Source organism: Aythya fuligula, chromosome 15 (assembly GCF_009819795.1).
Source record: "Aythya fuligula isolate bAytFul2 chromosome 15, bAytFul2.pri, whole genome shotgun sequence".
In the NCBI taxonomy this organism is placed as follows: Eukaryota; Metazoa; Chordata; class Aves; order Anseriformes; family Anatidae; genus Aythya; species Aythya fuligula.
This window is the reverse complement of record NC_045573.1, coordinates 15,774,638-15,798,193: the sequence shown is the minus strand read 5'-3', so window position 1 is coordinate 15,798,193 and position 23,556 is coordinate 15,774,638. Positions and strand designations below refer to the sequence as shown.

General features: G+C 46.3%; 1 protein-coding gene across 1 annotated transcript in view; it reads left to right on the top strand.

Moving 5' to 3' along the window:
* Nucleotides 1-2,192: 2,192 nt before the first annotated feature.
* Nucleotides 2,193-23,556, top strand: part of USP7 (ubiquitin specific peptidase 7) — a 72,128-nt gene continuing 50,764 nt past the window's right edge. Inside the window, exon 1 of the mRNA XM_032197372.1 lies at nucleotides 2,193-2,323. Within this exon, the coding sequence (XP_032053263.1) occupies nucleotides 2,239-2,323 (85 nt within the window). The 5' untranslated portion in view covers nucleotides 2,193-2,238. The remainder of the gene's footprint in view (nucleotides 2,324-23,556) is intronic.

Here is a 23,556-nt window from a genome sequence, read left to right as displayed (position 1 = left end):
AATAAATTTAATGCTTATGATGAATTAGCTTGACTGTCTTTAGGGACTTGCTCCTAAACAGTGAAATTGTTTTTGCTCAGTTGGTCCTTGCTTACAACCTCGCTGTCTGTGGCTGAAGAATCAGGTAATAATCTGTAGCGATCTCCTCGTTGTGACATACTCGTTCATCCTGTATTGGGAATCACTTGTGGAGGAAGGACAGAGGGATGAGTTTAAACCTGCATATGATTTAGGAGGTTGGAATGGAAGTCATTAGGAAAGAACAATTGTTCAGGGAGGTAACGATAGGGAAAGGCTGCAGTGCGGAATTCAAAGCTTAGGACATTCAGAAATGAAAGATCTGTGCATAGACCTCTGTCCTAAACCGGATCCCATCTCCCTCTTTATCGGTAACCTGGGTTTTGTAGATTTTCATGTTTTTGCCCAGGTCAGTATCAAGAAAATGCTTGTAAATGATTTTTCTTTAAACAGCTTTTGAGAATTGAGAGGAACAACAGGATGTCGTCAGAACGTCCTATTTAGAAGGCAAACTATCAAACTGTTTTCAGAAGCTGATCTTCCCACTAATATCTTCAGCCTCCATTATTTTTCCACATTCTAGCTCTGGATTTTTACTACTTAAGGCAAGGCTTCAGATGTGGGACATTATTTTCCTGTCCTGCCCACCCTGCAGAGTCCTGTGTTGCTGAAAAGGGACCAGCTGGAGCTCAGACAGACTGGGTTTGTCCCCCAGATTGGGTGTGATTTGCTCATTTTATAAACTGGAAAAATAAACAAACTCATAGATCACTTATCCACTTGCAATCAGAGCAGCACTGCCCGCTGGGGAACATTTTCAGTCCCTTCAGGAAGCCCAATCTTGCACGTCCTGGGCATTTCCCTTCAGGCTATCCTCCTGCCCCGTTTTCCCACTGCTGCGAATTAAATCCTGCTCGGCTAACGCCACGCATTACAGGGCCCTCTCTGCAGTCTCCCACCTACTCTTCCACACCTCGATGAATTTGCTTCCTCCGCCGCCCTAGCTGTGGGCTGCCCAGGCGTTACCTGTTCATCCGCACCCTTCCCTGCCCTTTCCAGCGTACAAAAACCAACTCCACGCAGGGCCCGCCCCCCGCGCGGGGCCCACGAAACGCAGCGGGCCGCAGGCAGGGCAGGGCCGGGCCCCGTCCCCAGGCCCCCTCCGGTGCCCGCTCCCCCCGCCGCCCCCAGCCCCCCGCCCGCGCCCCCCACGCCCCGCAGCCCGGAGCCGCGCGGGCCGGGGGGGGCCGAGCCCTGAGCCGGGCCCGCCTCGGCCGCAGCTTCCCCCGCGTGCGGCCGTGCCCCGAGCCCCGACCCCCGGCGGCTCCCCCGAGCCCCGGCGCTCCCGAGCCGCCCGCGGGGAGGCCGCGGCCCTGCCCTGCCCTGCCCGGCCCGGCCGGGGCGCGGGGCCGCGCGCAGGTGGCGGCGGCCCGCGGGGAGGCCGCGGCGGCGGCGGGGCCCCTGTGGCTCCGCCTCCCCGGCCTCCTGTGGCGGCGGCGGCGGCGGCAGCGGCTGCTGTTCCCGGCGCGGCCGCGGCGCTGCCTCCCCCTCCCCGGCTCGCTGGGCCGCCTGCCCCTCATGCGGATGTGACATTTCACGGCGCTTACCGCAGCCGCCATTTTGAGGCGCAGAGCGCTGGCGGCGGCCGAGCGGCACCAGCGCGCCGGGCCACGGGCGACGGGGGCGGCCCGCGGGCCGGGAGCAGCGAGCCGGGCGGCGGTGCCGGGGCGCTGGGGGGGCCGGGAGGGCAGAGGAGGGGCCCCGCGGCGCCTCCCCGACTTCGCAGCGCCGGGGACACCTCGCCGGGGGAGGGGGAAGCGGCGGGCGCAGCCGCCGGGCCCTGACTCCTGATCTCCCGGCTCCCCCCCCCCCTCCCCTCCCCCCCTCCCTCGTCCCGGTCCCCTCCCCTCCCCGCCGGCCCCCGGGGAAGCCGCCACCCCCGGCCGGTCCCTCCTCCCCACCCCTTTCCCCCGACCGGGTGCCGCCGCCGAGATTGGGCGAATAGCGAGCAAATACGTGCGCGTCTCGCTGCCTCCCCCGGCTGCCCGCTCCCTGCCCGCCGGAGCCCAGCCGCAGCCCCCCGAGGCGGGTGCCCAGTCCCGGCCGCTGCCCGGGCCCCGCCGCTCCTCCGCCCCTGCCCCTCCCGACGCAGGCCCGCAGCCCCCCGCGGGAAAGGCCCAGGCCGCCGCCGCCGAGCCCCAGCCCCGAGCGCAGCCCGACATGAACCACCATCAGCAGCAGCAGCAGCAGCACCAGAAGCCCGGGGAGCAGCAGCTGAGCGAGCCCGAGGACATGGAGATGGAAGGTGAGGCTGGGCCCCGGGCCCTCAACTCCGCGCCGAGTTCCCCCCCGCTCTCCCCCAGCCTCGCCGCGGGCTCCCGGGGCTCCCCCGCAGCCCGGCTCCCCCCCGGGAGCTCCCCTCCTCGGCCCCCGGCGCCCGGCCCCGGTGCACGGGCGCCCGGCCCTTTCTCTCCTCTGCAAACATGGGCGGCCGGGGCCGGGAGAGCTCGGGCGGGCGAGTCGGCGGCGGGAGGCGCCGAGCGAGGAAAGTTGAGGCTGGGAGCAGCGTGCGAGGGGCAGGGGGGCGCAGGGGGAGCGGGGGACTGGGGGGGGGCTCGCTGCAAGAACGCGAACCGCCGGGGGGGAGCGGCCGGGCAGCAGGGGCTCGGCTCCCCGGGCCGGCTGCGCGGGGCTCCGGGCTCGGCGGGGCCCCGGGAGCCTCCCGCATGGGCCGGGGGCGCTGCGGGTGCCCGGATCCCTGCGGCTCGGCACGGGGACGGGGGGGGGTCGCGCTCCCGCGGGAGGCGACGCCGATGCCCGGCGGGAGGCTGGGGGCGGGGGGGGGCGGCCCGGGGCCTGCTTTGCAGCGGGGCGGGGGGAGCCGGAGGGGGCTCCGCGTTGGCCGGGGATGAATGGGGGGGGGCCGGGGCCTCCCCGCCGCCCCCCTCGGGGCGGGCTCGAGCAGCGCCGGGCCGGGGCCGGGGCCGGTGCGGGGCCGCTCATTGTATGCGCGCAGCCACGCTGCTCGCCATTTTTAATTAACCCTCCTCCCGGGGTTATTTACAGCAAACGCGCCCGGCCGGGCCTAGCGCGGGGTCGGCGGGGGCTGAGCGCTGCCCATGTGTAGCGCCCGCGAGCCGCCGGCCCTCATCCTGCACCGTCATGCAGCTGCGCCGCGCTCGGGAAGGAGGCACTGCGTGTGCGGGCTGCTCCCGAGCGGTCCCCCCGGCCTTTCTCGCCTGCTGCCCTTGTTTTTTTGTTTTGTTTTGTTTTTTGTTCCCCCTCCCCCCTCTTGCAAACTACGAGCTCAGCCCCGTGCAGCTCTTTTGGGCAAACAGCACGTCGGGGGTCGCTCCGTCGGGCAGGGCAGGCACGGCGCTGCGTGTGCCCATGGGGTTTGGCTTGGAGGTCAAAATATTGCCTAAATCTTGTTTAGGGTGGCTGGCCGTGAATGCACACGTCTTGTTATAAGTATTTGGATTAGCAGTAAGGTAACTCGACACAGGGCATTCCACTTGTGAACCACGGAAATTGACGTAGCAGATGTATATTTCTACTAAATAACAGGCCTGGAAATTACAAGTAGCAAAGGTGTTTTAGTAGGAGTTTGTCACAGTAACTGTGTGGCTCCCTTTCAAGATTAAAAGGTCATTACAGGAAGCCTTGCTTTTTTGAATGTAAATCTCTATTTCCTAAAATTATAGCTAAAACCTATTTGCTATTGAACTGATTTTTTTTTTTGGAAAAATCTCCAAATTGGCAATTATGTACTCAGTGACCAATACAAAAGATTTTAAAAATGCTTCATATTTGTTTGTGTGCATGCATGCGCGCACATTAACGTTTTGTGGGATATATTTTCCGGCAAACTTTGATAGCCTTTAGCAATCTGCTTTCTCAAAATCCTTTTCAAGTTCATAATGCTATTGACTACCTGATGTTTTTATTTTGATTTTTTTTATGGGTTTGGTGTTCTACCATGCTGGGCATGCTGTGAAATGCTGAACACCTTCATTCAGTTAAAGGTGCCATGCACCTCTAAGGATTGCATCCCCTGTGTCAGTGGGGAAACAGAAGCCCAAAATGCACGTGGAAGTCCCTCTGATGGTTGTGCAGACCTTATGCTCCTTTGGAGGGGCAAGGAAGCTGTCTGTGTACATCAGCACAGCATCCCTAGGAATGCAGCGTTGCCTCAGAAGTCTATTTGCAATCTATTAGGCTGTGCTCAGCTGATTCAGGATGATACTATGAGCTCGCTAATTTGTGAGAGTTTACTGACCTGTCTGTGTGCAAAACAAAAATTGTTCAACCTTTGGAGGCTCTTTTTAAATGCTTTTTTCCACCCCTTGAAATGTGAAGCTTACCAAATTGCTGAGATCAGGTTATTGCTAACTTTTATTAAAAGTAGATGTCCTGGGTATACATTCTATTTTGTGTAAAACATTGTTCGTCATCTTATGTATGGGTGGTCATGCTTCCACAGGAGAGATGTTTTCAAGCAGTGAGGAAAATATTTAATAGTATGTATTTAGCTTAATTTTAACGTGCATAAAACAGTGTCAGATGCCATTCTTCACTGAGTGATCACACTAGATTTAGGAGGTATGTGAAGAATGCACAGTGGAAAATTGCACTTCTTGGCTTCAAGCTATGTGAAGGCATGCTTGTTCTCTGTACACCTATACTAGATGAACAGTTCTTAATGAATAAAATAACTATCAAGCAGTAATAAAAGCATGGAATTAAATTCTTCAGGATTAAGCGGATATGATATTCTGAGCGTCTGCTCTCTTGTCCAGGGTTTTTCTCCCTTCCCTTTCCCTTGTGAATATTGTACTCTTCATTGATCTTGTGGACACTAAGTGAGAGTAGCGTGCACGGGGCTGTCAGACTTCAGGAGTGAGGGAGACGTACCCTCTAGAAAGGAAAGCTGCTTAATCTCTGCATCATGAACTAAAGAAGCGATGACAGCCTGGATGAGGGGCAGGTATCTACTCCAGACGACCATGTGTGATACAGGCTCACCTTCCTCCAATTTGGCTAGAATAATGTGATGTTGTGAATCACCTCTATGTATATGTAGTCTTCATGTGGATGTTGTGTTTGAAATCAGCTTTAGCCTTACTAAGGTACAGTGGTAGTGATGCATGGACAGAGAAGCACCAAATCTATGTGAAGTGTAGAAAAACATTTTGTCCCTTCAGCTAAACACGAGAGCTTCCTTAGCTAGAAAACAGCATTTGCTGCTGATGATTCTCTTCTTGTACCCTTCCCCAACATTTGTGCTAGCGCAACTTCTTGTCACCATAAAGTGATTGGAATTGATTTTTTTTTTTTTTTTTTAATGTAGCTTTGTTCTTTGCTTTTTAACTTGGTTCTCCCTGCAGCCTTGTTTAGTGTTATATTAATACGGTGAAGGTTTGGCATCGGGATGGGAAGGAACAAGAAAACTGCCACCTCAAGCAGCCTGTCTTTACCAAATTATGTCAGTAGTAATGGATTTTGCCAGCACCCCTCAGCCACTGCTGCATAAAGCATGTGATTCTGGTTCAGCGGCTGCCTTTGCACTGAGACATCCTGGGAGTGTGCGCGTTAGCCATCAGTGCCCGACTTTGAGATAATTGCCCTCTCAAGATGTTAATTTAGTGAATTATTCCACAGAATATTTTATTTGTTTATATACTAGATAAGTTTAGTGGAAAAAAACAAATACTATTTTTTTCTGTACTGAAGGTAGGCTACGTAGGCTGCTTTATCATGCAAAGAGTTAGGGTTGCTCAGTTGCTGGTGAGCTGCTCTGTGAGGTGTAATCAAACCCAAATCCCCCTGTGTTCTGTATGCCTCCTTGGGAACTTCTTTGCACAAATGTGTCTCGTTGAGCTTCAAAGAACTTGGCTTAATACAAATCTACAGTTACGTATTTCATAAGGTTCTTTCATTGCCTCCATGGAAAGTCTCATTTGCAGCTTAATAACTGGAGGTTTCCCTTGTTTATAGTTTGAATTTGCCTCTTTGTAGTTTCAGCCTCTGCCTGTAGTTGTGTACATATGTATGTTTCGCATTAGGGCTGCTTCGTTTCAGATGTAGCAGGCGTAGTGTAGCCTTTGGACACGTGGTGATGGGTAGCTGAGGTTGCAGGCTTGTATTTTCCTTGTGCAGCCCTGCATCCTCCCTGGTGCTGCTGTCCTCTGAGCATTTCCCTACTTAGGCTAGTTTAATGCTGAGATTTGGATTCCAGGTGAAACGATGCAAGCTATTTAGAAAGGAGGAGATGTCTGTGTGTGTGTAAGAAAAATTTAAAATCATGCTTTTTCGCAGCGTCCACGCAATGGCAAGTTTGCGGCCCTTGCTGTTCATCCGTGTTTTGTTGGCTGCTGACAGCATTTACTGGATTTCTGTCCCATTGTAGGAGATTGGACACAAATCCATAACGCTTTTTTTGCCCGTCTTCTGAATACTCTAGTATTTTGTCCTCATTAGTGTTCTCCATCCCTGTCACTTTGGTATCAGCTGCTTACATAATACGGGGCTCAGTCCTTTTCTTGCCTGCCCTGGTGTGCCTTGCTCCTGATGGCCCGTATCCCTCTTCCCTGAGCTCCTCCACTGTCCTCGGCACTGCTTCCAGCCCCGTGCTGAGGAAGGGGGCTGTATGTTCGCAAGGAGAACACGCAGGCCAGGTTCATCATGTGAACACAAGTACCTGCTCGTTTTTCTCTTCTTCCTGCCCCCTCCCCTCTCCAGCCTTCATGTTTTTCCAAGAAATGGATGATGCTCAAGTGAGGGGTGATAAAAGCGCTGATGCAGCAGACAACAAGCAAAATTAAGTTAATTCCAAGGTTATGGCTAGAGTGAAGAACCAGGCCTGGTCTCTTATGCCCTGTAATGATAATGTGTAGTGCCTCTGGAAACGGCAAGCCTGGCCTTGGGAAGTGGCGTGCATTGCATCCCTCCTGGAGAGCGGCTCCGTGCCAGCTGTGAGGAGATGGCACGGAGGGGACTTCAGAAGAATGCCGACTATCTCTGGTTCTCTTCTGTGCTTTCTTTGTCAAATAAGTGCTTAAAAAGCTCTCAGATTTAGTAAACTTTCTGTGAAGGAGAAGTGAACTAAATCAAGTAATGGTAAATGCATGTAAAATGCAGAAGGAAACAGGTAGCGCTCTTCAGGATGCAGCACGTCCCAGTACGTATCAGAGCTCCTTGCTCTATCCCAACTGTTGCTTGCTGCTGGTTGAATTCAGAACAGACGCAAAATCTGCTGCATATCGGACTCGGTCGCTGTATTTAGTGATGGAGCAAGTTGTGTGTAAAAGCAGCATAGCCCCGAACTCTAAAACCGCAGATGGAGATGGTTGATTGAGACTAACTGAATGGGTTTCAGAGCTGCAGAATAATTTATCACAAAAAATCTGCGCAGTGCATCCAGCCTGTGGCAGTTAAACCAGTTCAGCCAGTACATCTTGCATGACATCATTCAATATTTGGGCTAAGGGTGAAAATGAACTGGTTTAGAGCTTGTGAAGCACCCACTTTTTTCTTAAGTGATTATACATTTAAAACAGGGCATTGTTTGCTTTAGTTTGTGCTTTGAGATGTCTTAGATGAGTTGTTTTAGCTTAACTTTGTATCTCGTGGCTGTAAAATGTTGATTGTAAAGGAGGAAAGTACTGGGTAGCTTGCAATAAAAGGTATGAGTAAACTGCAGCGTCTTTTTTTTTTTTTTTTTCCTTTTCAAACACAGATTTATGCATATTAGTATATATAGAAAATCTGTTAGGTGCTAGTTTGATGTAACCAGCAGATTAACATTTAATATAAAATGCCTTGGTGTGTAGATTGGGGGCTGTAGGCTGGTTATGTTATTTATCAAGTTATTAAATACTCAGGGTAGTTCTTTAAAATCTTCCTTTATTAGTACTTCAGATACTTAGTGCATTTTGCTCAGATAGTTTTAGTGTTGTATCCTGATACACTAGCAAAAAGCTGTATGTGCAGAGTAAAAGTGCACCCAATCAGTGGCAACAGCTGTAGCATAATGTATCTGTGCACAGTGTTGCAGGTTTGAACTTAACACTTGCATTTCAATATTTCTGCTAACCCCTTTTTTGACCTATGCTTACTGATTGTAGTAAAACAAGCTCTGTGGGTTTAGAAATGCTGAGAGATCAGAATAGGTTTTGAATGAATTGCCAGCAAAATGAGGAATGGTCAGCTTGGAAATCCCGTGTGGTTCTGCTTTATATTGCGTACTTTCACTAGGTGGTTGAGCTTTTGTTGACCAGAAACAATTCAGATGGAAATAAGTGGATAGACTTGGAGAACAGCTAAACTGTACTGAATATTTGCAGCTTGGGGAAGGCCATTTCACTCTTCCGCATCTCTCACTATGATGCCTAGGTGCTCTTTGGAGTACTTTTCAGAGTACAAAAGCACACCTGAAGACTGGTTTGTGCTGGACTTAATGTGCATCCAGAATAACACAGCTTGATTGTTCAGTGTAACAGCATGCGTGTATTTGTCAAGCAAAATCACTTAAAATAGCATAGAATAAAGATGGTAAATTTTGGTAAAACTAAAATCCTGTGATGTAAGCAGCATAGCATGTCTCAGTTTGGTTTTAATTGGTGTTTGGCATTAGTGCAATAAGTCATTCCTGACCCGTTTAATTGTGAAGATTTAAGCAAAGCCATGACAGTTTGTTGCACCAAGCATCTCAGGAGGCTGGGACACCCAGCACTGGCAAGTCCAGCTCTCCTTGCCTGCTGCCACAAAGCGAGCTCCAGAGCGCTGCCCTGCAGAGATGTGCCCGGAGCATCCCTTGGACCGGGGCAGGGAAGGCACCAGCGTCTCAGCTTGCTCCTGTGTGGACGCTGGTGTGCGAGGTGGCCTTCCAGGTGGCCTGAACACCTGGGGTCCCACAATGAAACCAGCACCTTGACAGCTCCAAAGCGTATTGCAAGCCAGTGGAAGACAGTGTGAATAATGAGCTGAAATGTCCTGTGAGAGGAAAGCTCCGAGCAGGTCTATAGCAGGGCCACAGTAGTTTGTGGCCTGGGAGATAGGATTCATATTATTTTTTAAATGCAGTCAGCTTTTATATGTAACTCCCTAAAAGAGGTGGAAAACAGAACTTCTATGTTTTGTATGCTAAGGGGTTGATTGCATTCCTATAATACTTGATTTAAATGTAAAGTCTGTGAAAAATCTTAATGCTGTTTTTCCTAATTTCCCTTTTCCTTCTGTAAATCTGAAAGGATGTGTAGGAGTATCATTGATAATAGTGTTTGCCATAGCTCTAAGCTTGATTGTCTAGTGATTTCGCAAGGTGCAACTGAAATAGTGTTCTTGAAAAATACATCTCTAGCTGTCCATGTGCGTTTTTATCAAGATCTAAAGAAAACTTTTCTTTAGGGCTCTAACTGCAACGTTATACGAGTATAACAATTGGATGGACTTCTTTTGAGCTCTGTTTAAAAAAAAAAAAAAAGAAAAAAGGAATAGTTGTGTTTCCCCAGTAGAGATTTTGCTTCCTGTATTTTTCAGAGGTCTGTTTTCTAACATCACTGGCATTGGCCAGCAGAACTTGGATGGAGGTTTGGATAAAAGCAGGAGTGTGTGAAAGTCTGTTCAAACTTAGTGGCAGTTCTAAATTCCAAATCCATCTCTGTGAGTTAATATTCTTCCTGTTAAATAGATCAGGGTTCAGTAGTGGGTATTTCTTTGTTAAAATGGCCAATTCTTCAGTTAAAAAGGCACAGAATTTACATGTATAGTAAGTGCATTGGTAAAACACTTAATATGCAGAGACGTTATTTAAGAAATGATGGAAATTTAGGGAATTATATTTTTAAGAGTCTCTGTGTAAGATCAATGCATTTTTCTTTGCCTTGATAGGAAGTTATTGGTGTGAATCTTGCGCTGAGGCTGCAGGCAGGATCTCACCTCTAGGCCATGCGATGATCCTTCTGCACTCCTGAGCATCTCCCACATGGCTGCTGTGGCCATGGGGGGGATTGGTGCTGTGTCTGGGCTGCTCTGCTCCAGGCAGGGTGCTTTCAGCTTGTGTTCTGCCCCTCTCCGCTGCGCTGGATGTGGGGGTAACACATGGGGTAACACGTGGCTGTGGCCTGTGCCGGTATGAACGGTCTGGTGCGCAGGTCAGGTCGCAGGAGCAGGAAGGCTGTGGCTGCCCTGCTGCTGGTACCTGGATTTGCAAGCATCACGGGATGCACGTTGCTGTTTTGTCCAGCAGCTGCGATGCTGACCATCACTGATCCCGTTCCTGTTGGGGTGCCGCAGCCCCTGCAACTGGATGGGTATTTGTGTGGAAGTGCATTAAGGACTCTGCAGTATTTCAGCAGTGACCTGTTGTGTTTCTTTGTATCACTGCTCTCTGATTCTTGGAAAAGAATGAAGAGGTTACTGGTCAGGTGATGGTAAGTTGCCCCCCCAACCCTTTTTTTTCTTGCCTAGAAATACATTTTGTTTTGGGCAGTCAAGGCACAGTTGGCAGTCCTGGTAGGCAAGGTGGTTTCTGCATCTTCTGTGTGTCTTTTTTTTTATTTTATTTTAATTTTTTTTTAAGAACAGAAGCATTACATTTGGATGTAGAGAAAAAGTTGCATTCTTCCTTCATGCCTGTAAGCCCAGGCTGTTCTGCTGCAGCCAGCTCCTCGTGGTTGCTGTTTAATAGTCATGCAATACATCTCAGTTACGTACTGCCGGGATATTTCTGGTAACTGTAATCAGCTAACAGTTTTTAGACACAAGTTTGCCTTCACAGCATGCCTTAACTATTCTATTTAGATAAATGGCTGTTTTGCTTCTGTTATGGATTTTAGAGATGTCTAGACGCTCAGATGCTGTTATATAGGTTTACAGGCTTCAAATCTGAAGACAACGTGAGATGTAATTTTTCTTAAAGGGAGTTTTGAATTCTGGATCTGCTTAAGCACAGGCTGTGTGAATACTATTTAATTGTTCATTAAATCAAGCTATGGAGAGCTGCATTTCCTTCTTCTTTGGGAAAGAGCTAACCTATTCTGAAGAGTTGTTCACCTAGTCAAGTGTTACTTAATGACATTGAAGGTCGAAGGTAATTTCTGGAGGAGAATAGATACTATTCACAGTTTGAACACAGAGGTAACTCAAGTGTGTCTGTAAATTATATGAATTAAAGAATGGGTCACAAACCACATGCAAAACCCTCCTTGCTAGTAGCAATTGCAGCAGTGGTGTTTCACAATTCTCTTCTGCTTTCCTTTCCCTCTGCTCATTCTTCCTGTGTGGTTTTCAGCTCCTCTATTTCAGTGTGACTGTTTCAGATGCTACTTGGATTTCAACCCTGCACCTATAATGCGATCCCCTTAAAAACTAGTACAGTGCTGTGCAGTATCTCAGTCATGCCACAAAGGTGGTAACCATAAGCATGTGCTTTTTTTTTCTTCCTTTAAGGTGTCCTTACAGCTGAGGAATTAAGTAGTAGTTAAATCAAACCGGAATCTGCCAGAAATAGCAACTTAATGATTTTTTTAAACATTGTATTTTAAAATCTCGACCGCAGAATTTGATAACTGCTTGTTTCTTCAAATGTGTCATGTCAGTTTCGTACTGATTTTAAGATACTTTATTGTTCTCAGCAGATTTGTCTTGTTCTTCAACTTGTGTACATCAGCTTATGCTTTGGCTTACACCCTCCGCCCTGAAGTGTAGCTTCCGAAGTAGGAAAGGGTTGGCATGGGAGGGATGGGATCTGTTTTGGGAAGGGATTATTGGGGTTCCTCTCTGGAGGAAGGAGTGCTCTGTAATTCATCTGCCTAGCAATGCATCTCTGCTGGGGAAGGAGTCTCGTGATCTTGGTAATGGCACAGAAGGAAGGGAAGAACATGTGGGAAGCTGTGCAGCCATGGATCTTGTTTCACCTACTGCTGCCCCTAAGCAGCCCCTGATCATCCTTGTCTTTGCATGCAGACCCACAGCATGTATCTGCAGACCTGCAGGCTCAGCATGAAACCTCAGCTGCTGTGGTCAGTGACCTCTTGCTGGGTTAAGAAGACATTTCAACTAATTCATTAAGACCTTTCGTCAGCCTTCAATATAACAAACTGAGAGGTGCTGACACTAATGCAGTGAGAGACCGTGCCTCCAGTGGTTCTCGTCAGCAAGTGTCTGCTGGTCATCTTACAAAAGCATTCCTGCACTGGAATCATTTGTATAAATGGACCTTGATAACTTGAATTCACGTTGAGTCAACATTTAGATACTTTGTGGCACCTGTGAAGAACAAAACCCATGGGGAATTGCAGTACTGGATTGATTGTAATGAGCAAATTGTCTGAGCGTGAGCCTCAGCGTGCACACATCCCTCTGTGAGTCGAGCTACGCTGGTAGCACTGACTTCAACACAGAGCACACCATCAAGGCCCACTTCTTCAAAAATACCATTATTGGGACCTAACTTTTGCTTAAACGAGTACAGCAGAAGCCTGCTCGCAGTTAGCAGATGTGATGTGCATGCTGCCAGACCTCGCTGCGCTCAGCGATGCTGAACATCTCCTGCGTGCAGCTGCCCACTGGACACCAGTGTCTATAAGGATGAGGAGCCTGACCCAGTACTGGGCAAAAGCTGCAGGGAAAGGTTTGGATTTTCATCTGGGTGCTAAACCTGACTTTTTTTTAAGATTACTATTTACATGCTACTGAGGGCCAGGAGAAGAGTTTGTGTACAGTTCATGCTGACCCTCCTGCAGAGAACAGGTATCTTCTGGAGCAGTGTTTCACCTCTACACCTCTCTTTTGCCCCCCTCACTTGCACTGTCACAACTGTATGGGGGAGTACGTGGTAAATAAGATGAATGAAGAGAATGAAATTTAAAGTAACTTCCTTATTCTGGGTTTATTTTTAACCTAGCTCAGTTCACTGGTCTAGGTTATTGTTTGGCCTAACAAACAAGTGGGCCAGCTTGACTGAGGAGGCAGGAGAGAGACAGAGAGAGAACTCCTAAGCTGTTGATAACTGCTATAACTTCTTTAACTTTCCCAAGAACCTTTGTTTGACACTGGGACCTTTCTCCCCCAGTAAATGCATTAGGAGACAGGGCTGTAGCAAGGTGACAAGGATGAGTAGTAAATAAAAACTTAGTTCTTACTACTGACACCTGCTTTTACCATTATAAAAATTGAATGTTGTTCAGATGCGAACCACGTCTGGGGATGAAATTGTTCCCATTATAGGTCTGCTTCTGAATATCTTTTTTTTTTTTTTTTTTTTTTTTGCACAAGGGCATTCCTTGGAGCTAAAAATACTCCTGAATTCTCCAACTTGAACATACATCTGAAGGATCTTCAGCTTTCTCACCTATACTAAATGGGTTACTATTTTTAGATTAAAGTACGTATTAAGATCTCCAGCAATCACAGTGTAATATTTGGGAAGGAGGGAAACCTCCTGCCCAAGCCAGCTCTTCTTCTAATACAGTGATTAAAAAATTTCAAGGTCATATTCAGACCTGGCATTAGTGCTTACTGTGGCTTTTCCATGAGCCTAGCTCTCTGGCCAGTTTAATTGTCCTCACCTAAACAAGACCTGCCAGTTTCCAAAATGTGGTTGGATCTTACAAGTTTGTAGCAGGCTGTTTAGGAGAGTTCAGAGTTAAACATTTCTCAGAAATAAACAGGTTATAGGAGGAGATGCATGTAATTTTGGTCATTTTAAAGTTAAAGTATCTTTTGCTGTTTGCACCTTATTTACAGGTTAGATTTGGGAATACAAAACTATCTTAATGCTAGACTGGGTCTAGTTAGTGTAGCTTGAGTAAAATATTGGCAGAGGAAAACGAGGCTAATGTTCATTTTTGATCTCTTGTCTTAATATACCTTGAAATGCACATTAAGCACCTCAGCTGCATGCTTTATTAAATCAAAGGATGGGCAGACAGTAAAAATATTTGAGATTTTGGCAGAATACAACTCTGTCAATAAAGAGATGTTTGTGTGTTCTGATCTAAGACATTTTTTTAAAGCTATTGGAATTGTAGAGCAATTAATGGGTCATTTCTGCCCTAAATATCAGAGTGCTGTATACCATGAGAAGCTAGTTAACTTCTGAGTGTTAAACCCATTCTTGGTGGTGTTTCACTTTTGTGTTTCACTTTTGTTTTCTATATCATGCTCAGACATTTGGTGGGGGGCTAATTTGGTAATGTGGCTCTCCAGCTGGGGGTGCCTCGCTTGCCCATAGCTGCCTGGTGTGCAACACCAGTTAACCTGCCCATCACCCTGCCTCTGGCAGCACTCTTTCCTTAGGAGCAGTCTCTAAGCTGGGTGAATTGTTCTGGGGATGGCAGAAGCCTACTTTAAGCCGCTGTTTCCTAGATGAGGGTGCCTTGGGAGAACAAGCTCTGAAAATAGGTCACTACTTTGAAAATAATAATTTTGGCCTACATCCTGGTTGAGTTCAGAAGAGTGCCTGGTGAAGTGGGCAGCCTGGGATCTCCTGCTTTTATTTTATGGGCAGAGTCCCTCGGTTTTGGTGGCAGCCCTGTCTAGGTGCTCTTCAGACCCAAACAGAGAAGAGGCTAGAGGGGTATCAGTTCCTTCTTCCCTGCTGCCACTCAGATAGTGCCTTGATCCCCTGCCAGGCTAGGAGTGGCATCTGTGCTCGGACGGATAACGCCGAATTTCTAGCGCTATAGAAACCCAACTCGTCAAGTTAACATATTTAAAGGACTCCTGATTATATTGGCTGAGGCATTTGTTTTCTGGGAGCTGGAACACTTTCCTTGCCCTACCACATTTCTCTGCCATTTATTGGGATCTGTAACTGTAGGTCATGTGTTGGGGGGTGAGGGTATGCAGCTGCCTGCTCGTCTGCTCAGGAGTGTTCAGATTGTGTCTCTTCTATTCACCAGCAGCACAAGTTGTTTTAAAGTAACATTTTAATGGTAGTTCAGTACCTGGACACACCTGAATAATTTAGGTTTTTGGCCTAGCCAGGTTGTTTAACTGTCTTGTGAGATTTAAGAGAAAATAAAATGCTATAGTTCCACTTGTTGCAGTAGCGAGAGATGCATCTCCCATTCCCCAGGGCCCTGCCGGTTATCTTGGATACATTTTTTTCAAGCAGTGATCAAATATGAGGATTGGAGTTAGGCTGCTACAGCTATACTGAAATGTAGATTACTACTGAAGAAGTTTACAGTACCAGTGTAGCCAGCAACAGCTCTTCCGGGGATGTGTGCGTGCCTTGATTTCTACCAATCCTCTCCTCCTTTCTAATCAAAGCTCAAAAACACAATCTGGTCTCAAAAATACTTAAATGACCTAGAACTAATGTGCTTTTTGTCTACTGCTTTCCTCCCCCTGACTTCATTTTCACCCTACGATAAGGAATCACAAGGATTAGGAACCACATAAGTGGATGCATGAGAGTTGGGTGTTGAGAAGCTCTGGCTGGCTCCTGGGCTGCTGCCAGGGAGCTCTGCTGGAGACCTGACAAACCAAGTGCACCAGCACAGGAACTGAAGGGTAGCGGTCTCGGCTTTCGTCCTGGATAAAGGATTCATGTAAAGGACCATTGCAAGAATAATAGTAGTAATAGTAAAATAATACTAAAGAAAAAAATCTTGCTGTTTCTGGTTTTACTCCCTGCTTGCAGAACAGACTGAAAAAGCTACCTCTTATCTGCTCCAATCTTTGACTTACTTGCATCTTTATTAAAATTGGTAACATAAATCAAATGAAAACTTTGCGTGCCCAGCAATGCTCAAAATGGTATTCCTTAAAAACAAACAAAAGTACATTCAATAAACTAAATAGAAAAATGACATATAAAGCCATCCCTAGAGCAGGGCTTGCATCGTGCAATTAATCCAGCACATGCAATGCTACCATGGAACTGGAGGTTGTCACTTAATACAGGTTCTTAACTTCCCACATAGAAGGATCCCATAATTTTGCCAGAGTGCTTTGGACACCAGTGTCATGAATTTTAGTTTGCATGTGTGCAAATGGATGGGCTGGGCTGGAAGGGGAAGCGTTTGGTGGGTGGATCTGGGACAGCCTTTCTGGTTCCCCTGCAGCTGGGCTCCCATGTTCAAGTGGATGCTCCCTGGGGAACCAAAGCTCAGGGGGAGTTAGGAATCGGTAGATCAGGGAAGGAAGGTTGTGGTGACTTGAAGTGCAGTTGGACTTCAGGAATGCTGGATTGGACTGAGTGCTAGGAAGTAAGTACTGCTGCAGTTCCAGCATTTCTGTGTGCCTGTGGAACTCAGGAGGAGTTTGTTGCTACTGATATTTGCAGAAGAGGGAAGAATGAAAATAAAGAACTTTAAAAAAAAAAAAAAAAATTGGCTGTGAACACTGCAGCTATTAGGTAGGGACAATGGTAGGACTGATAATAAAATCTAGAAACAAAGCGTCTAATAAGTGATATTGGAAGGATTCCCTTTGTGTTCTGGGGTCATGCATTCTGTTTCAATACTTACCAAATACTGTAATAGGGCAGAGGGTGGTACTGGCAGCGGTTTGTTTGATGAAGGCACGCTATTTTTGTCCTGGATCATCCAGCGCAGTACTAATGAGCAGGGTATCTGTGTGCAGCATGGTCCTTGCGGTGGATGACTTCTCTTCTGCCATACAACAGTGTATGGGATAAATCCCAGGGCCTTGCTAGAGAGGCAAGTTCCTAGAGCACAGTAGACAGCCTAATAAAGTCCAGGAGATGTCTAGCATCCCACAGGTTATCATTTGGATGTTTAGAGCTGTCTCTTGTTTACCAAGGCAATCCAAGCCCAAGTGAGACAGACATCTGCTCACTCATCCTTTGTCTCTCTCTTCTTGTTTTGGGGGGTTTCTTTGATCTTAAAATGTGCTGAAAATGCATCAGGAATAAAGCATCCACAGGAGTATTAAAATACATAAACTTAGCCATATGAGCTAATCAAATGGCATGTGTGTTTATTTCTTTATTTTAACATTTTAATGGTCAAAGGATGTAGTAGGAAAAAAACAGGTGTATCTGCTAGGTAAAACTATAGACGGTGTATCATGTCTGTTGGCCTTAGTGAACAAGCTGAAACAGGTAAAGAAAGGCTCTCCTGTTACATGTGCACAGATGAATTTCCTTTTGTGTAGCTTAGCTGTTAAAAGTATGCCAGTGTTGTGTTGCCACACCAGTAAACACAACATATTGCCACTTACAAAAACCCAGGTGCTTATAAGGAGGTGAAATAACTGAATATCATATCAAAGGGTTTGTTTTTGCTGGTTCTTTTGCAGGTCTGAGTGCTCTGCCCCAGAGTGCAGCTTCTCCCCCCAGTAACCTCCAGCAAAAAAAGCATTCTCCTTTCAGCCTCAAGTCTATCTTGTCTTAATTCTTTTTCTCTCTTATATCTTCTTATTCTTTACTGCAGAAGCGTGGCATGGCATGTCTTTTCCTTGCAGAAATGGAATAGAGTATCCCATAGAAATGGAAGAGTACTTCACTGTGAATAAAAGTTGCAGCTAAACTATTGCTGCTTCTGCAAATCTACTCTGTAATCCTTCATAAATCCGTATCTTACTCTGACTTTGACCCATAACGTCTGGGTTTTGTTTCCTTTCCTTTTCCCAAACTTGAATGTAATGGCATTCAAATTGGAACTCTTTGCTTCAATTCTGTTATTTCATGGTGTTAACAAACAAACAAAAAACTTGTAGATGAGAAACCTTCAAAGGATTTATACTAGCTGTCGATGTTTTTAATGAACTTTATTTCTTAAGGAAGATTCCTTATTTTGTGTCCTGACTGCTTCTGAAAGGAGAAATAAATCTGTATAGATTCTTAATTGAATAATACGTTTTTGTTGTTGTTGTTGTTTTTTTTAAAGTGTCAGGAATTTCATTCTGAACAGTTTGTGGTATACCTCTCTCTCTGCATTTGTTTTTTGTCCTCTCTTCTGATCAGCTGCCTTGCCCTATCCTACACTCACCATTTCTCTGTTCCTCCAAGGAAAAGTGTTAGGTTTCCAAGTCATGGAAAAGGAGTCTGGGAAGAAGAGAGGAAATGCACTGAGGATCCAGTAATGGGGAGGACTGGAAAAAATAAATCTGCTTTTTCATGCTCCAAGGATATACATAAAATACTGACAGCATCTGTGGGATAAAGGTACAGCTAGAAGTGTAAGTGGCCTAGAAAGAAGAGTGCAACCAGTAAGGGTTTCTGTTCCAGCGGTGCGTGAGCAGTCACCTCGTTTGTAATGTCTGATGATGACACAAGCCACAAGCGATATATCATTTGAGAGGAAAATAAAGGGTGGGGAGAAGACTTTTGGGACTTACGGGTTTCCTGAGACAAAGGAAGAACCATTCATCATCAATAGAATAAGGGGGTTGAGATACAGCTTAATTTGGTGGTGATGTTTGTACCAGCTTCTTGCCAGAGGCAAAGCAGGAAGGCAGTAATTAATTTTGGAAGTCCTCAAAATTTGCTTCAGATGAGTGGTGCAAGCAATGGAGCAAAAATAGCAGTAGTTAGGAAGATTTGCCAGAAAGAATAGAGTATTGAGATTGGGAGTGTATTTGTGGAATTAGTGTGTTTTGCAGAGCGTAAGAAAGATTTAATTCAGTGGCTGACATGCAGTAGTCAGCTGCTCTAAAACACATTTTCAAGTCTGTTTTGTTGGCTTTGTGCTCTGAGAATGGTTGTCCAGAATGCTATTGAAATACAGTCTGAGGGCTTGGCTCGTGGAGCAACAAATGAAATATGCAATAAATAAGAAAGCAAATACACAACAAATGTGTAAACAGTAAAGTAAAACTCACTCTTCAGAATGCAGTTTTGCTCAGCAGTGTGCTAGTTGTTAGCATTGCCCCATGTGAGGTGACTGGCTTTTCAAAGGGATAAAATTTGTGTCCAACTTGGTATTCTTTCTCCATTCTTAAAGAAAACTAAACTAAAGCTTTATCAGGAAGGCTCTGAAGTAAAGAGCTAAATGTTCCTCAGCATGTGGCATGGACACTTTGAAATGCTGCCTCCAATCAGCTGGAGGTACTGGGAGGGCGCTGCAGGTGCAGTGGGGTGGCTCCTGATGGAGGGAAATCCAATGCCTTTCAGGGGAGAAAAGACTGTGGAGGACATGAAGTGCTCTTAACCTTGGAATGGGTTGGAGAGAGGGTTATGGAGAAATAGTTATTTGGGGTTCTGACACATCGGGGCATTAATGAGAGAGCTGCAATATGCAAGAGCCCCATCGTATAAAACAAAATCTGTCCAAAGCATCACCTCCACACCTGTCAGTCACTTGGTTGGACTGCAAGGTGAAATCTAAATTGCTTAGGTGGATGGCCTCATTTCTTGAATGTCTCTCAAATTTCTGTTTCTAAAATAGTTTTTTTTGCACAGTTTGCATAAACCATGTATTTTTGAGGCGTGCAGCTACAAATGATACTGCATGATGTGTACAGTTCAAGAAGCTGTGTCTGTGATAAAGAATCACATTAAAATGGTTGCTGATTTACAGGTGTTGCAGTGTTTATCAGTAGGTATTCTTTTCATTCTTGTTTGTTTTCCAAGATGCTTGATTTTTGGAGACCTGAGTGTAGCTGTTCTCAGCTGGTGCAGATATGGGGGCATCTACAGCAGTATTTCTGCCTCATTGATTTTGGTGCATTTACATTAGGTTTTGGAAGAGAAATCTGGCCTCAAAATGTCTGCAGCATTGTGCCTTCTGTGTACGTATATTGTTTTCTCTAAAATACAAAGTATACTTCTTTTCTGATTGTGTTTGCTTAACAAATATGAGAAGTTGGCTATGTGGTCCTGTGGCAGCCCTTTGGCACCAGAACAATTGGGTGGATGTTTAACGCTTGAGTAGTCAAACAGGAAAAACTTTTTGGTTACTTCTTAAAAGTTTTCTTATGTTTTCATTCAAAAGGGGAAAAAAAAAAAAGGCTTCAAGCTGCTGACAAAAAAAGCGATAAAATTGTCAATGGAGTGTTTAAGTGAGAATTAGAAAATTCCTGTCCTGCAGTCTTCTATGAATTCCTCTGTAAATAATGGAAGCCCATGCCAGCGAGTCCTAAAGTTTCTACAGGAAAGGGTTTTGGAGCTGTGGCTTAACTTTCTTTAAACAAAGAGAGGTGTTCTTCATGTAGATAGTATGAAATAATCAACATGGTTTAATACTGATGTTGGTGCCTGCTGGTGTTTGGATGTTTTCAGTGTAGTAAATTCCATTTTTAAAGCAGTAAGGAGAAGCTGATGTTCAGACGCTTTCCAGCAATAACCACCTCTTTCTTGGAGCCCAAGTAATTATTTGCCCACAGTAGCACTGCAGTGGAAAAAAATAGGTTACTGTCAGAATGAAAGGGAAAATCAAGTTTAAATCTTATGTAAAAGTGAATGCTGAGCAAAGCCTAAACTGCGCTGGGACCTGCTGATTCTGTTGTGAAGACCGAGGAAGACTCTGGATTCAGTCCCGTGTTAAGGCTTTTTCAGTGATTGCCAGCATTTGTACTGCAAGGACTGAAAAGGCAGAGCAGCCACTCGGCAGATGATTCATTAAATTAATGCTAGCCAGAAGTGTAATGGCTGTGGTTTCTTGGGAGTGGCCAGACCCCAAAAATCTTTGTGGAAACTGCTGCCCAAATGGGCCTACTTCTGACGTGCAGGATGGGTTTTCTACACAGAACTGTAGGGGTTGGAAGGGACCTCACGAGATCATCGGGTCCAACCCCCCTGCCAAAGCAAGTTCCCCAGAGCAGGCTGCCCAGGTAGGCGTCCAGACAGGCCTTGAATATCTCCAGAGAAGGAGACCCAGTAACCTCCCTGGGCAGCCTGTCCCAGTGCTCCGTCACCCTCACCATGAAGAAGTTCTTTCGCATGTTGGTGCAGAACTGCCTGGGCTCCATTTTGTGGCCATTGCCCCTTGTCCTGTCCCCACAAACAACGGAAAGGAGGTTGGCCAAATCCCTCTGTCTCCCACGCATATGGGATTTATGAACATTAATAAGATTCCCCCTTGGTCTTCTTTTCTTCAGGCTGAACAGAGCCAGGTCTGTCCTTTTCTGCTTGTTGTTGTTGTCCAGCTGAAGTTTTTATCAAACGTGGAAAAGTGCTAACAAGGGAGATCTGGAAACTTAGCTTATTAAATAACAACCTCAAAAACTCATGGGAACAATATCTTTCCGGAATTTGGGGAACTGGTGGAATATAGAAATTCTGTAATCTGCATTTTGGACAAGAAACTGTTTTGTTCTAGCCCATCATAAAGCATCCCTTCTGAAAAGGGAACGTTTCTTGTTTTGCTCACTCTGCGGTTGTTAGTTTTAGATGACAGCATAATTACTTTTTGTTAATTACAGTGAAAATGAATGGTGAGATTAACCCAAAGCACAGATTTTTGTAGTAGGAATCTCTTAAAATCATCGCTTACGAATATGTTTGCTCGCAACTTGTGTTATTAAACCTAAACATGCTGCAAACTGAATTCCACGAGGAAATAATGCTTTTGGTGGCAGCGCTCCTTGCCTTTCTGAGGAAACCTTACGAGCTCCTCCTTTGGCAGGCGTGGATGTGTGCATGTATGTCAGTTCCCGTAAAGGCCTGAAATCATTCAGGGCTTTTGTTGTCGTTAACCCCCACGTGTAACCATGACCCCAGCACTGGCTGCATCTTGAGGGGCTGGATGCCCGCAGGCCCAGCTCAGCGCCCCATGGCCACAGGTCGAGTGAGGAGGAAACCTTCAGAGGGAATTGGAGGGAGTCATGGGAGGGGAGGCCCCCACGCTGGGTACAGGGCTGGGTGGGGAGCCGGGGCTCAGCCTGCGCCCCAAAGCCCTTCCACGTGGGTGCGCCCCAGCAGCCGGGATTGCTTTTCTGGAAGTGGAAGGGAAACAACCCAGGTGCTCCGTTAGTCTGAACACCAAAGTTGTATTCACACTAAGGATTATAGATGGTCTAAAACTGTCTTCTGAGTTAGGAACCTTGGATTTTTTTTCCTATGCTGTTCCTGTTTAGGCTGTTTACAGATTTTTTGGGTCAAAAGCTTCTTATAGAAACCCCACATATCTCCGTAAGATCAGGCATCCTGTATTAAGCAAACATTGTGTGTAACCTGGTGCCTTGTGTCTTGAGGGTTGTCAGCAGCAGATGCCTATGGTGAATGTTAAGCCATGGAGCACTCACTTCTCCACTGCCCGCGCCCTGAGGGTTTTCTGAAGCTCCCTAGGCTGCCTCCTCGTGTTTTAACAGCTTTTGATGGAGTCATCTTCCATTTATTTCTTTGCTTTTGGAAGTGAATGGGAATAATATATGCTTTGTATAAGTTCACCGTGGTTCTGCATCTTGAATACTGAGTGCAGCCTGGTTTAACAGCCTTGCTTTTTTGCTTTTTTTCTCTATTTTGAAAAGGTCCAGGAAAAAAAAAAAGTGCAACAAGGAAAATAAAAATCATCAAAAGTGTTAAATGGCTGTTGTAGCTGTAACGACTATATAGACTAGGAAGCAGCTGTCTGGCACTACCTTCATGGATAACTGAGGAAAGATACGATAAAAGCCTGGAAGGCACAAGTAGCAGAAGGAGAAGAAGCAGCAGTTTAAGAACTGGAGAATGTCAAATGCAACATCAGAGGGTAGGTTGAAAACAAAAAGAAAGAGTTATTTTGTACGACAGCTAAACGGTGGCACTCTTTGCCGGGATCTTGTAAACTCCGGCGATGTGTGCTGATTTGAAAAGTGAGGGACACCCTCACAGGGAATTTTCAAAAGCAGAGGCACCATCCACAGGCCAGGATGTCCCTGAGCTGTAAGACCTGGGGCCTGGCAGGACACCCCCAGTAGCGTCCCTCCCCACCACTGCTCCTTGTCCCCACCAGGCCTCCCCCATGCCGCTGGTAGCACTCTGCTTTGTGGACCTCCTGTTTTGAACCCACACCGCTGCTTCTGAGACAAAAAGTGCTAGTAAGGTGGCTTGAGCTCCACAGCATCCTCTGTATATTTCATGTGATTCTTGAAAAATTATTTTATTTGCTTGCCTACCGTAATTTAAATTTCATGGAATTTAATGTAATGCCCCTTACTTTGCAAGTGGAAAATAATCATTTTCTTGGGCATCCTTTGTCTCCCTGCCCCAGGTTCTGTCTGGCATGTTCCTTACCCTCATTTAGTCACCTTTTCTGAACGGGGAATGAATATATCTACTCTGTTTTCTCTGCCCTCATTCTGAATTCGTTTTAACTACAAAATAAAAGCTAAGTGTACAAGACAAACCAGCACACACAGCAGCATGTACAGTTCTCCCTTATAAAAACAAAGCGTATCTCTTTGCTTCCGTGTAATAGTTCAGATCATTGTAGCATTCAGCACGCTTAATTAGAGCCCGTGGCAGTTGTTTTTTATACAAGTACCACTTCAAGAACAATGCAGTCAGATACTGTGGATAGCAGGTCCCAAGACCTCCTACCTGTGCATCCAAACTGAGCAGTACGTGCATGATGCTTAAGTGTCCTAGGTCCCCATGCTCTGGGTACCAAGCAGTGTTTACACATCAGAAACTTGCCATAG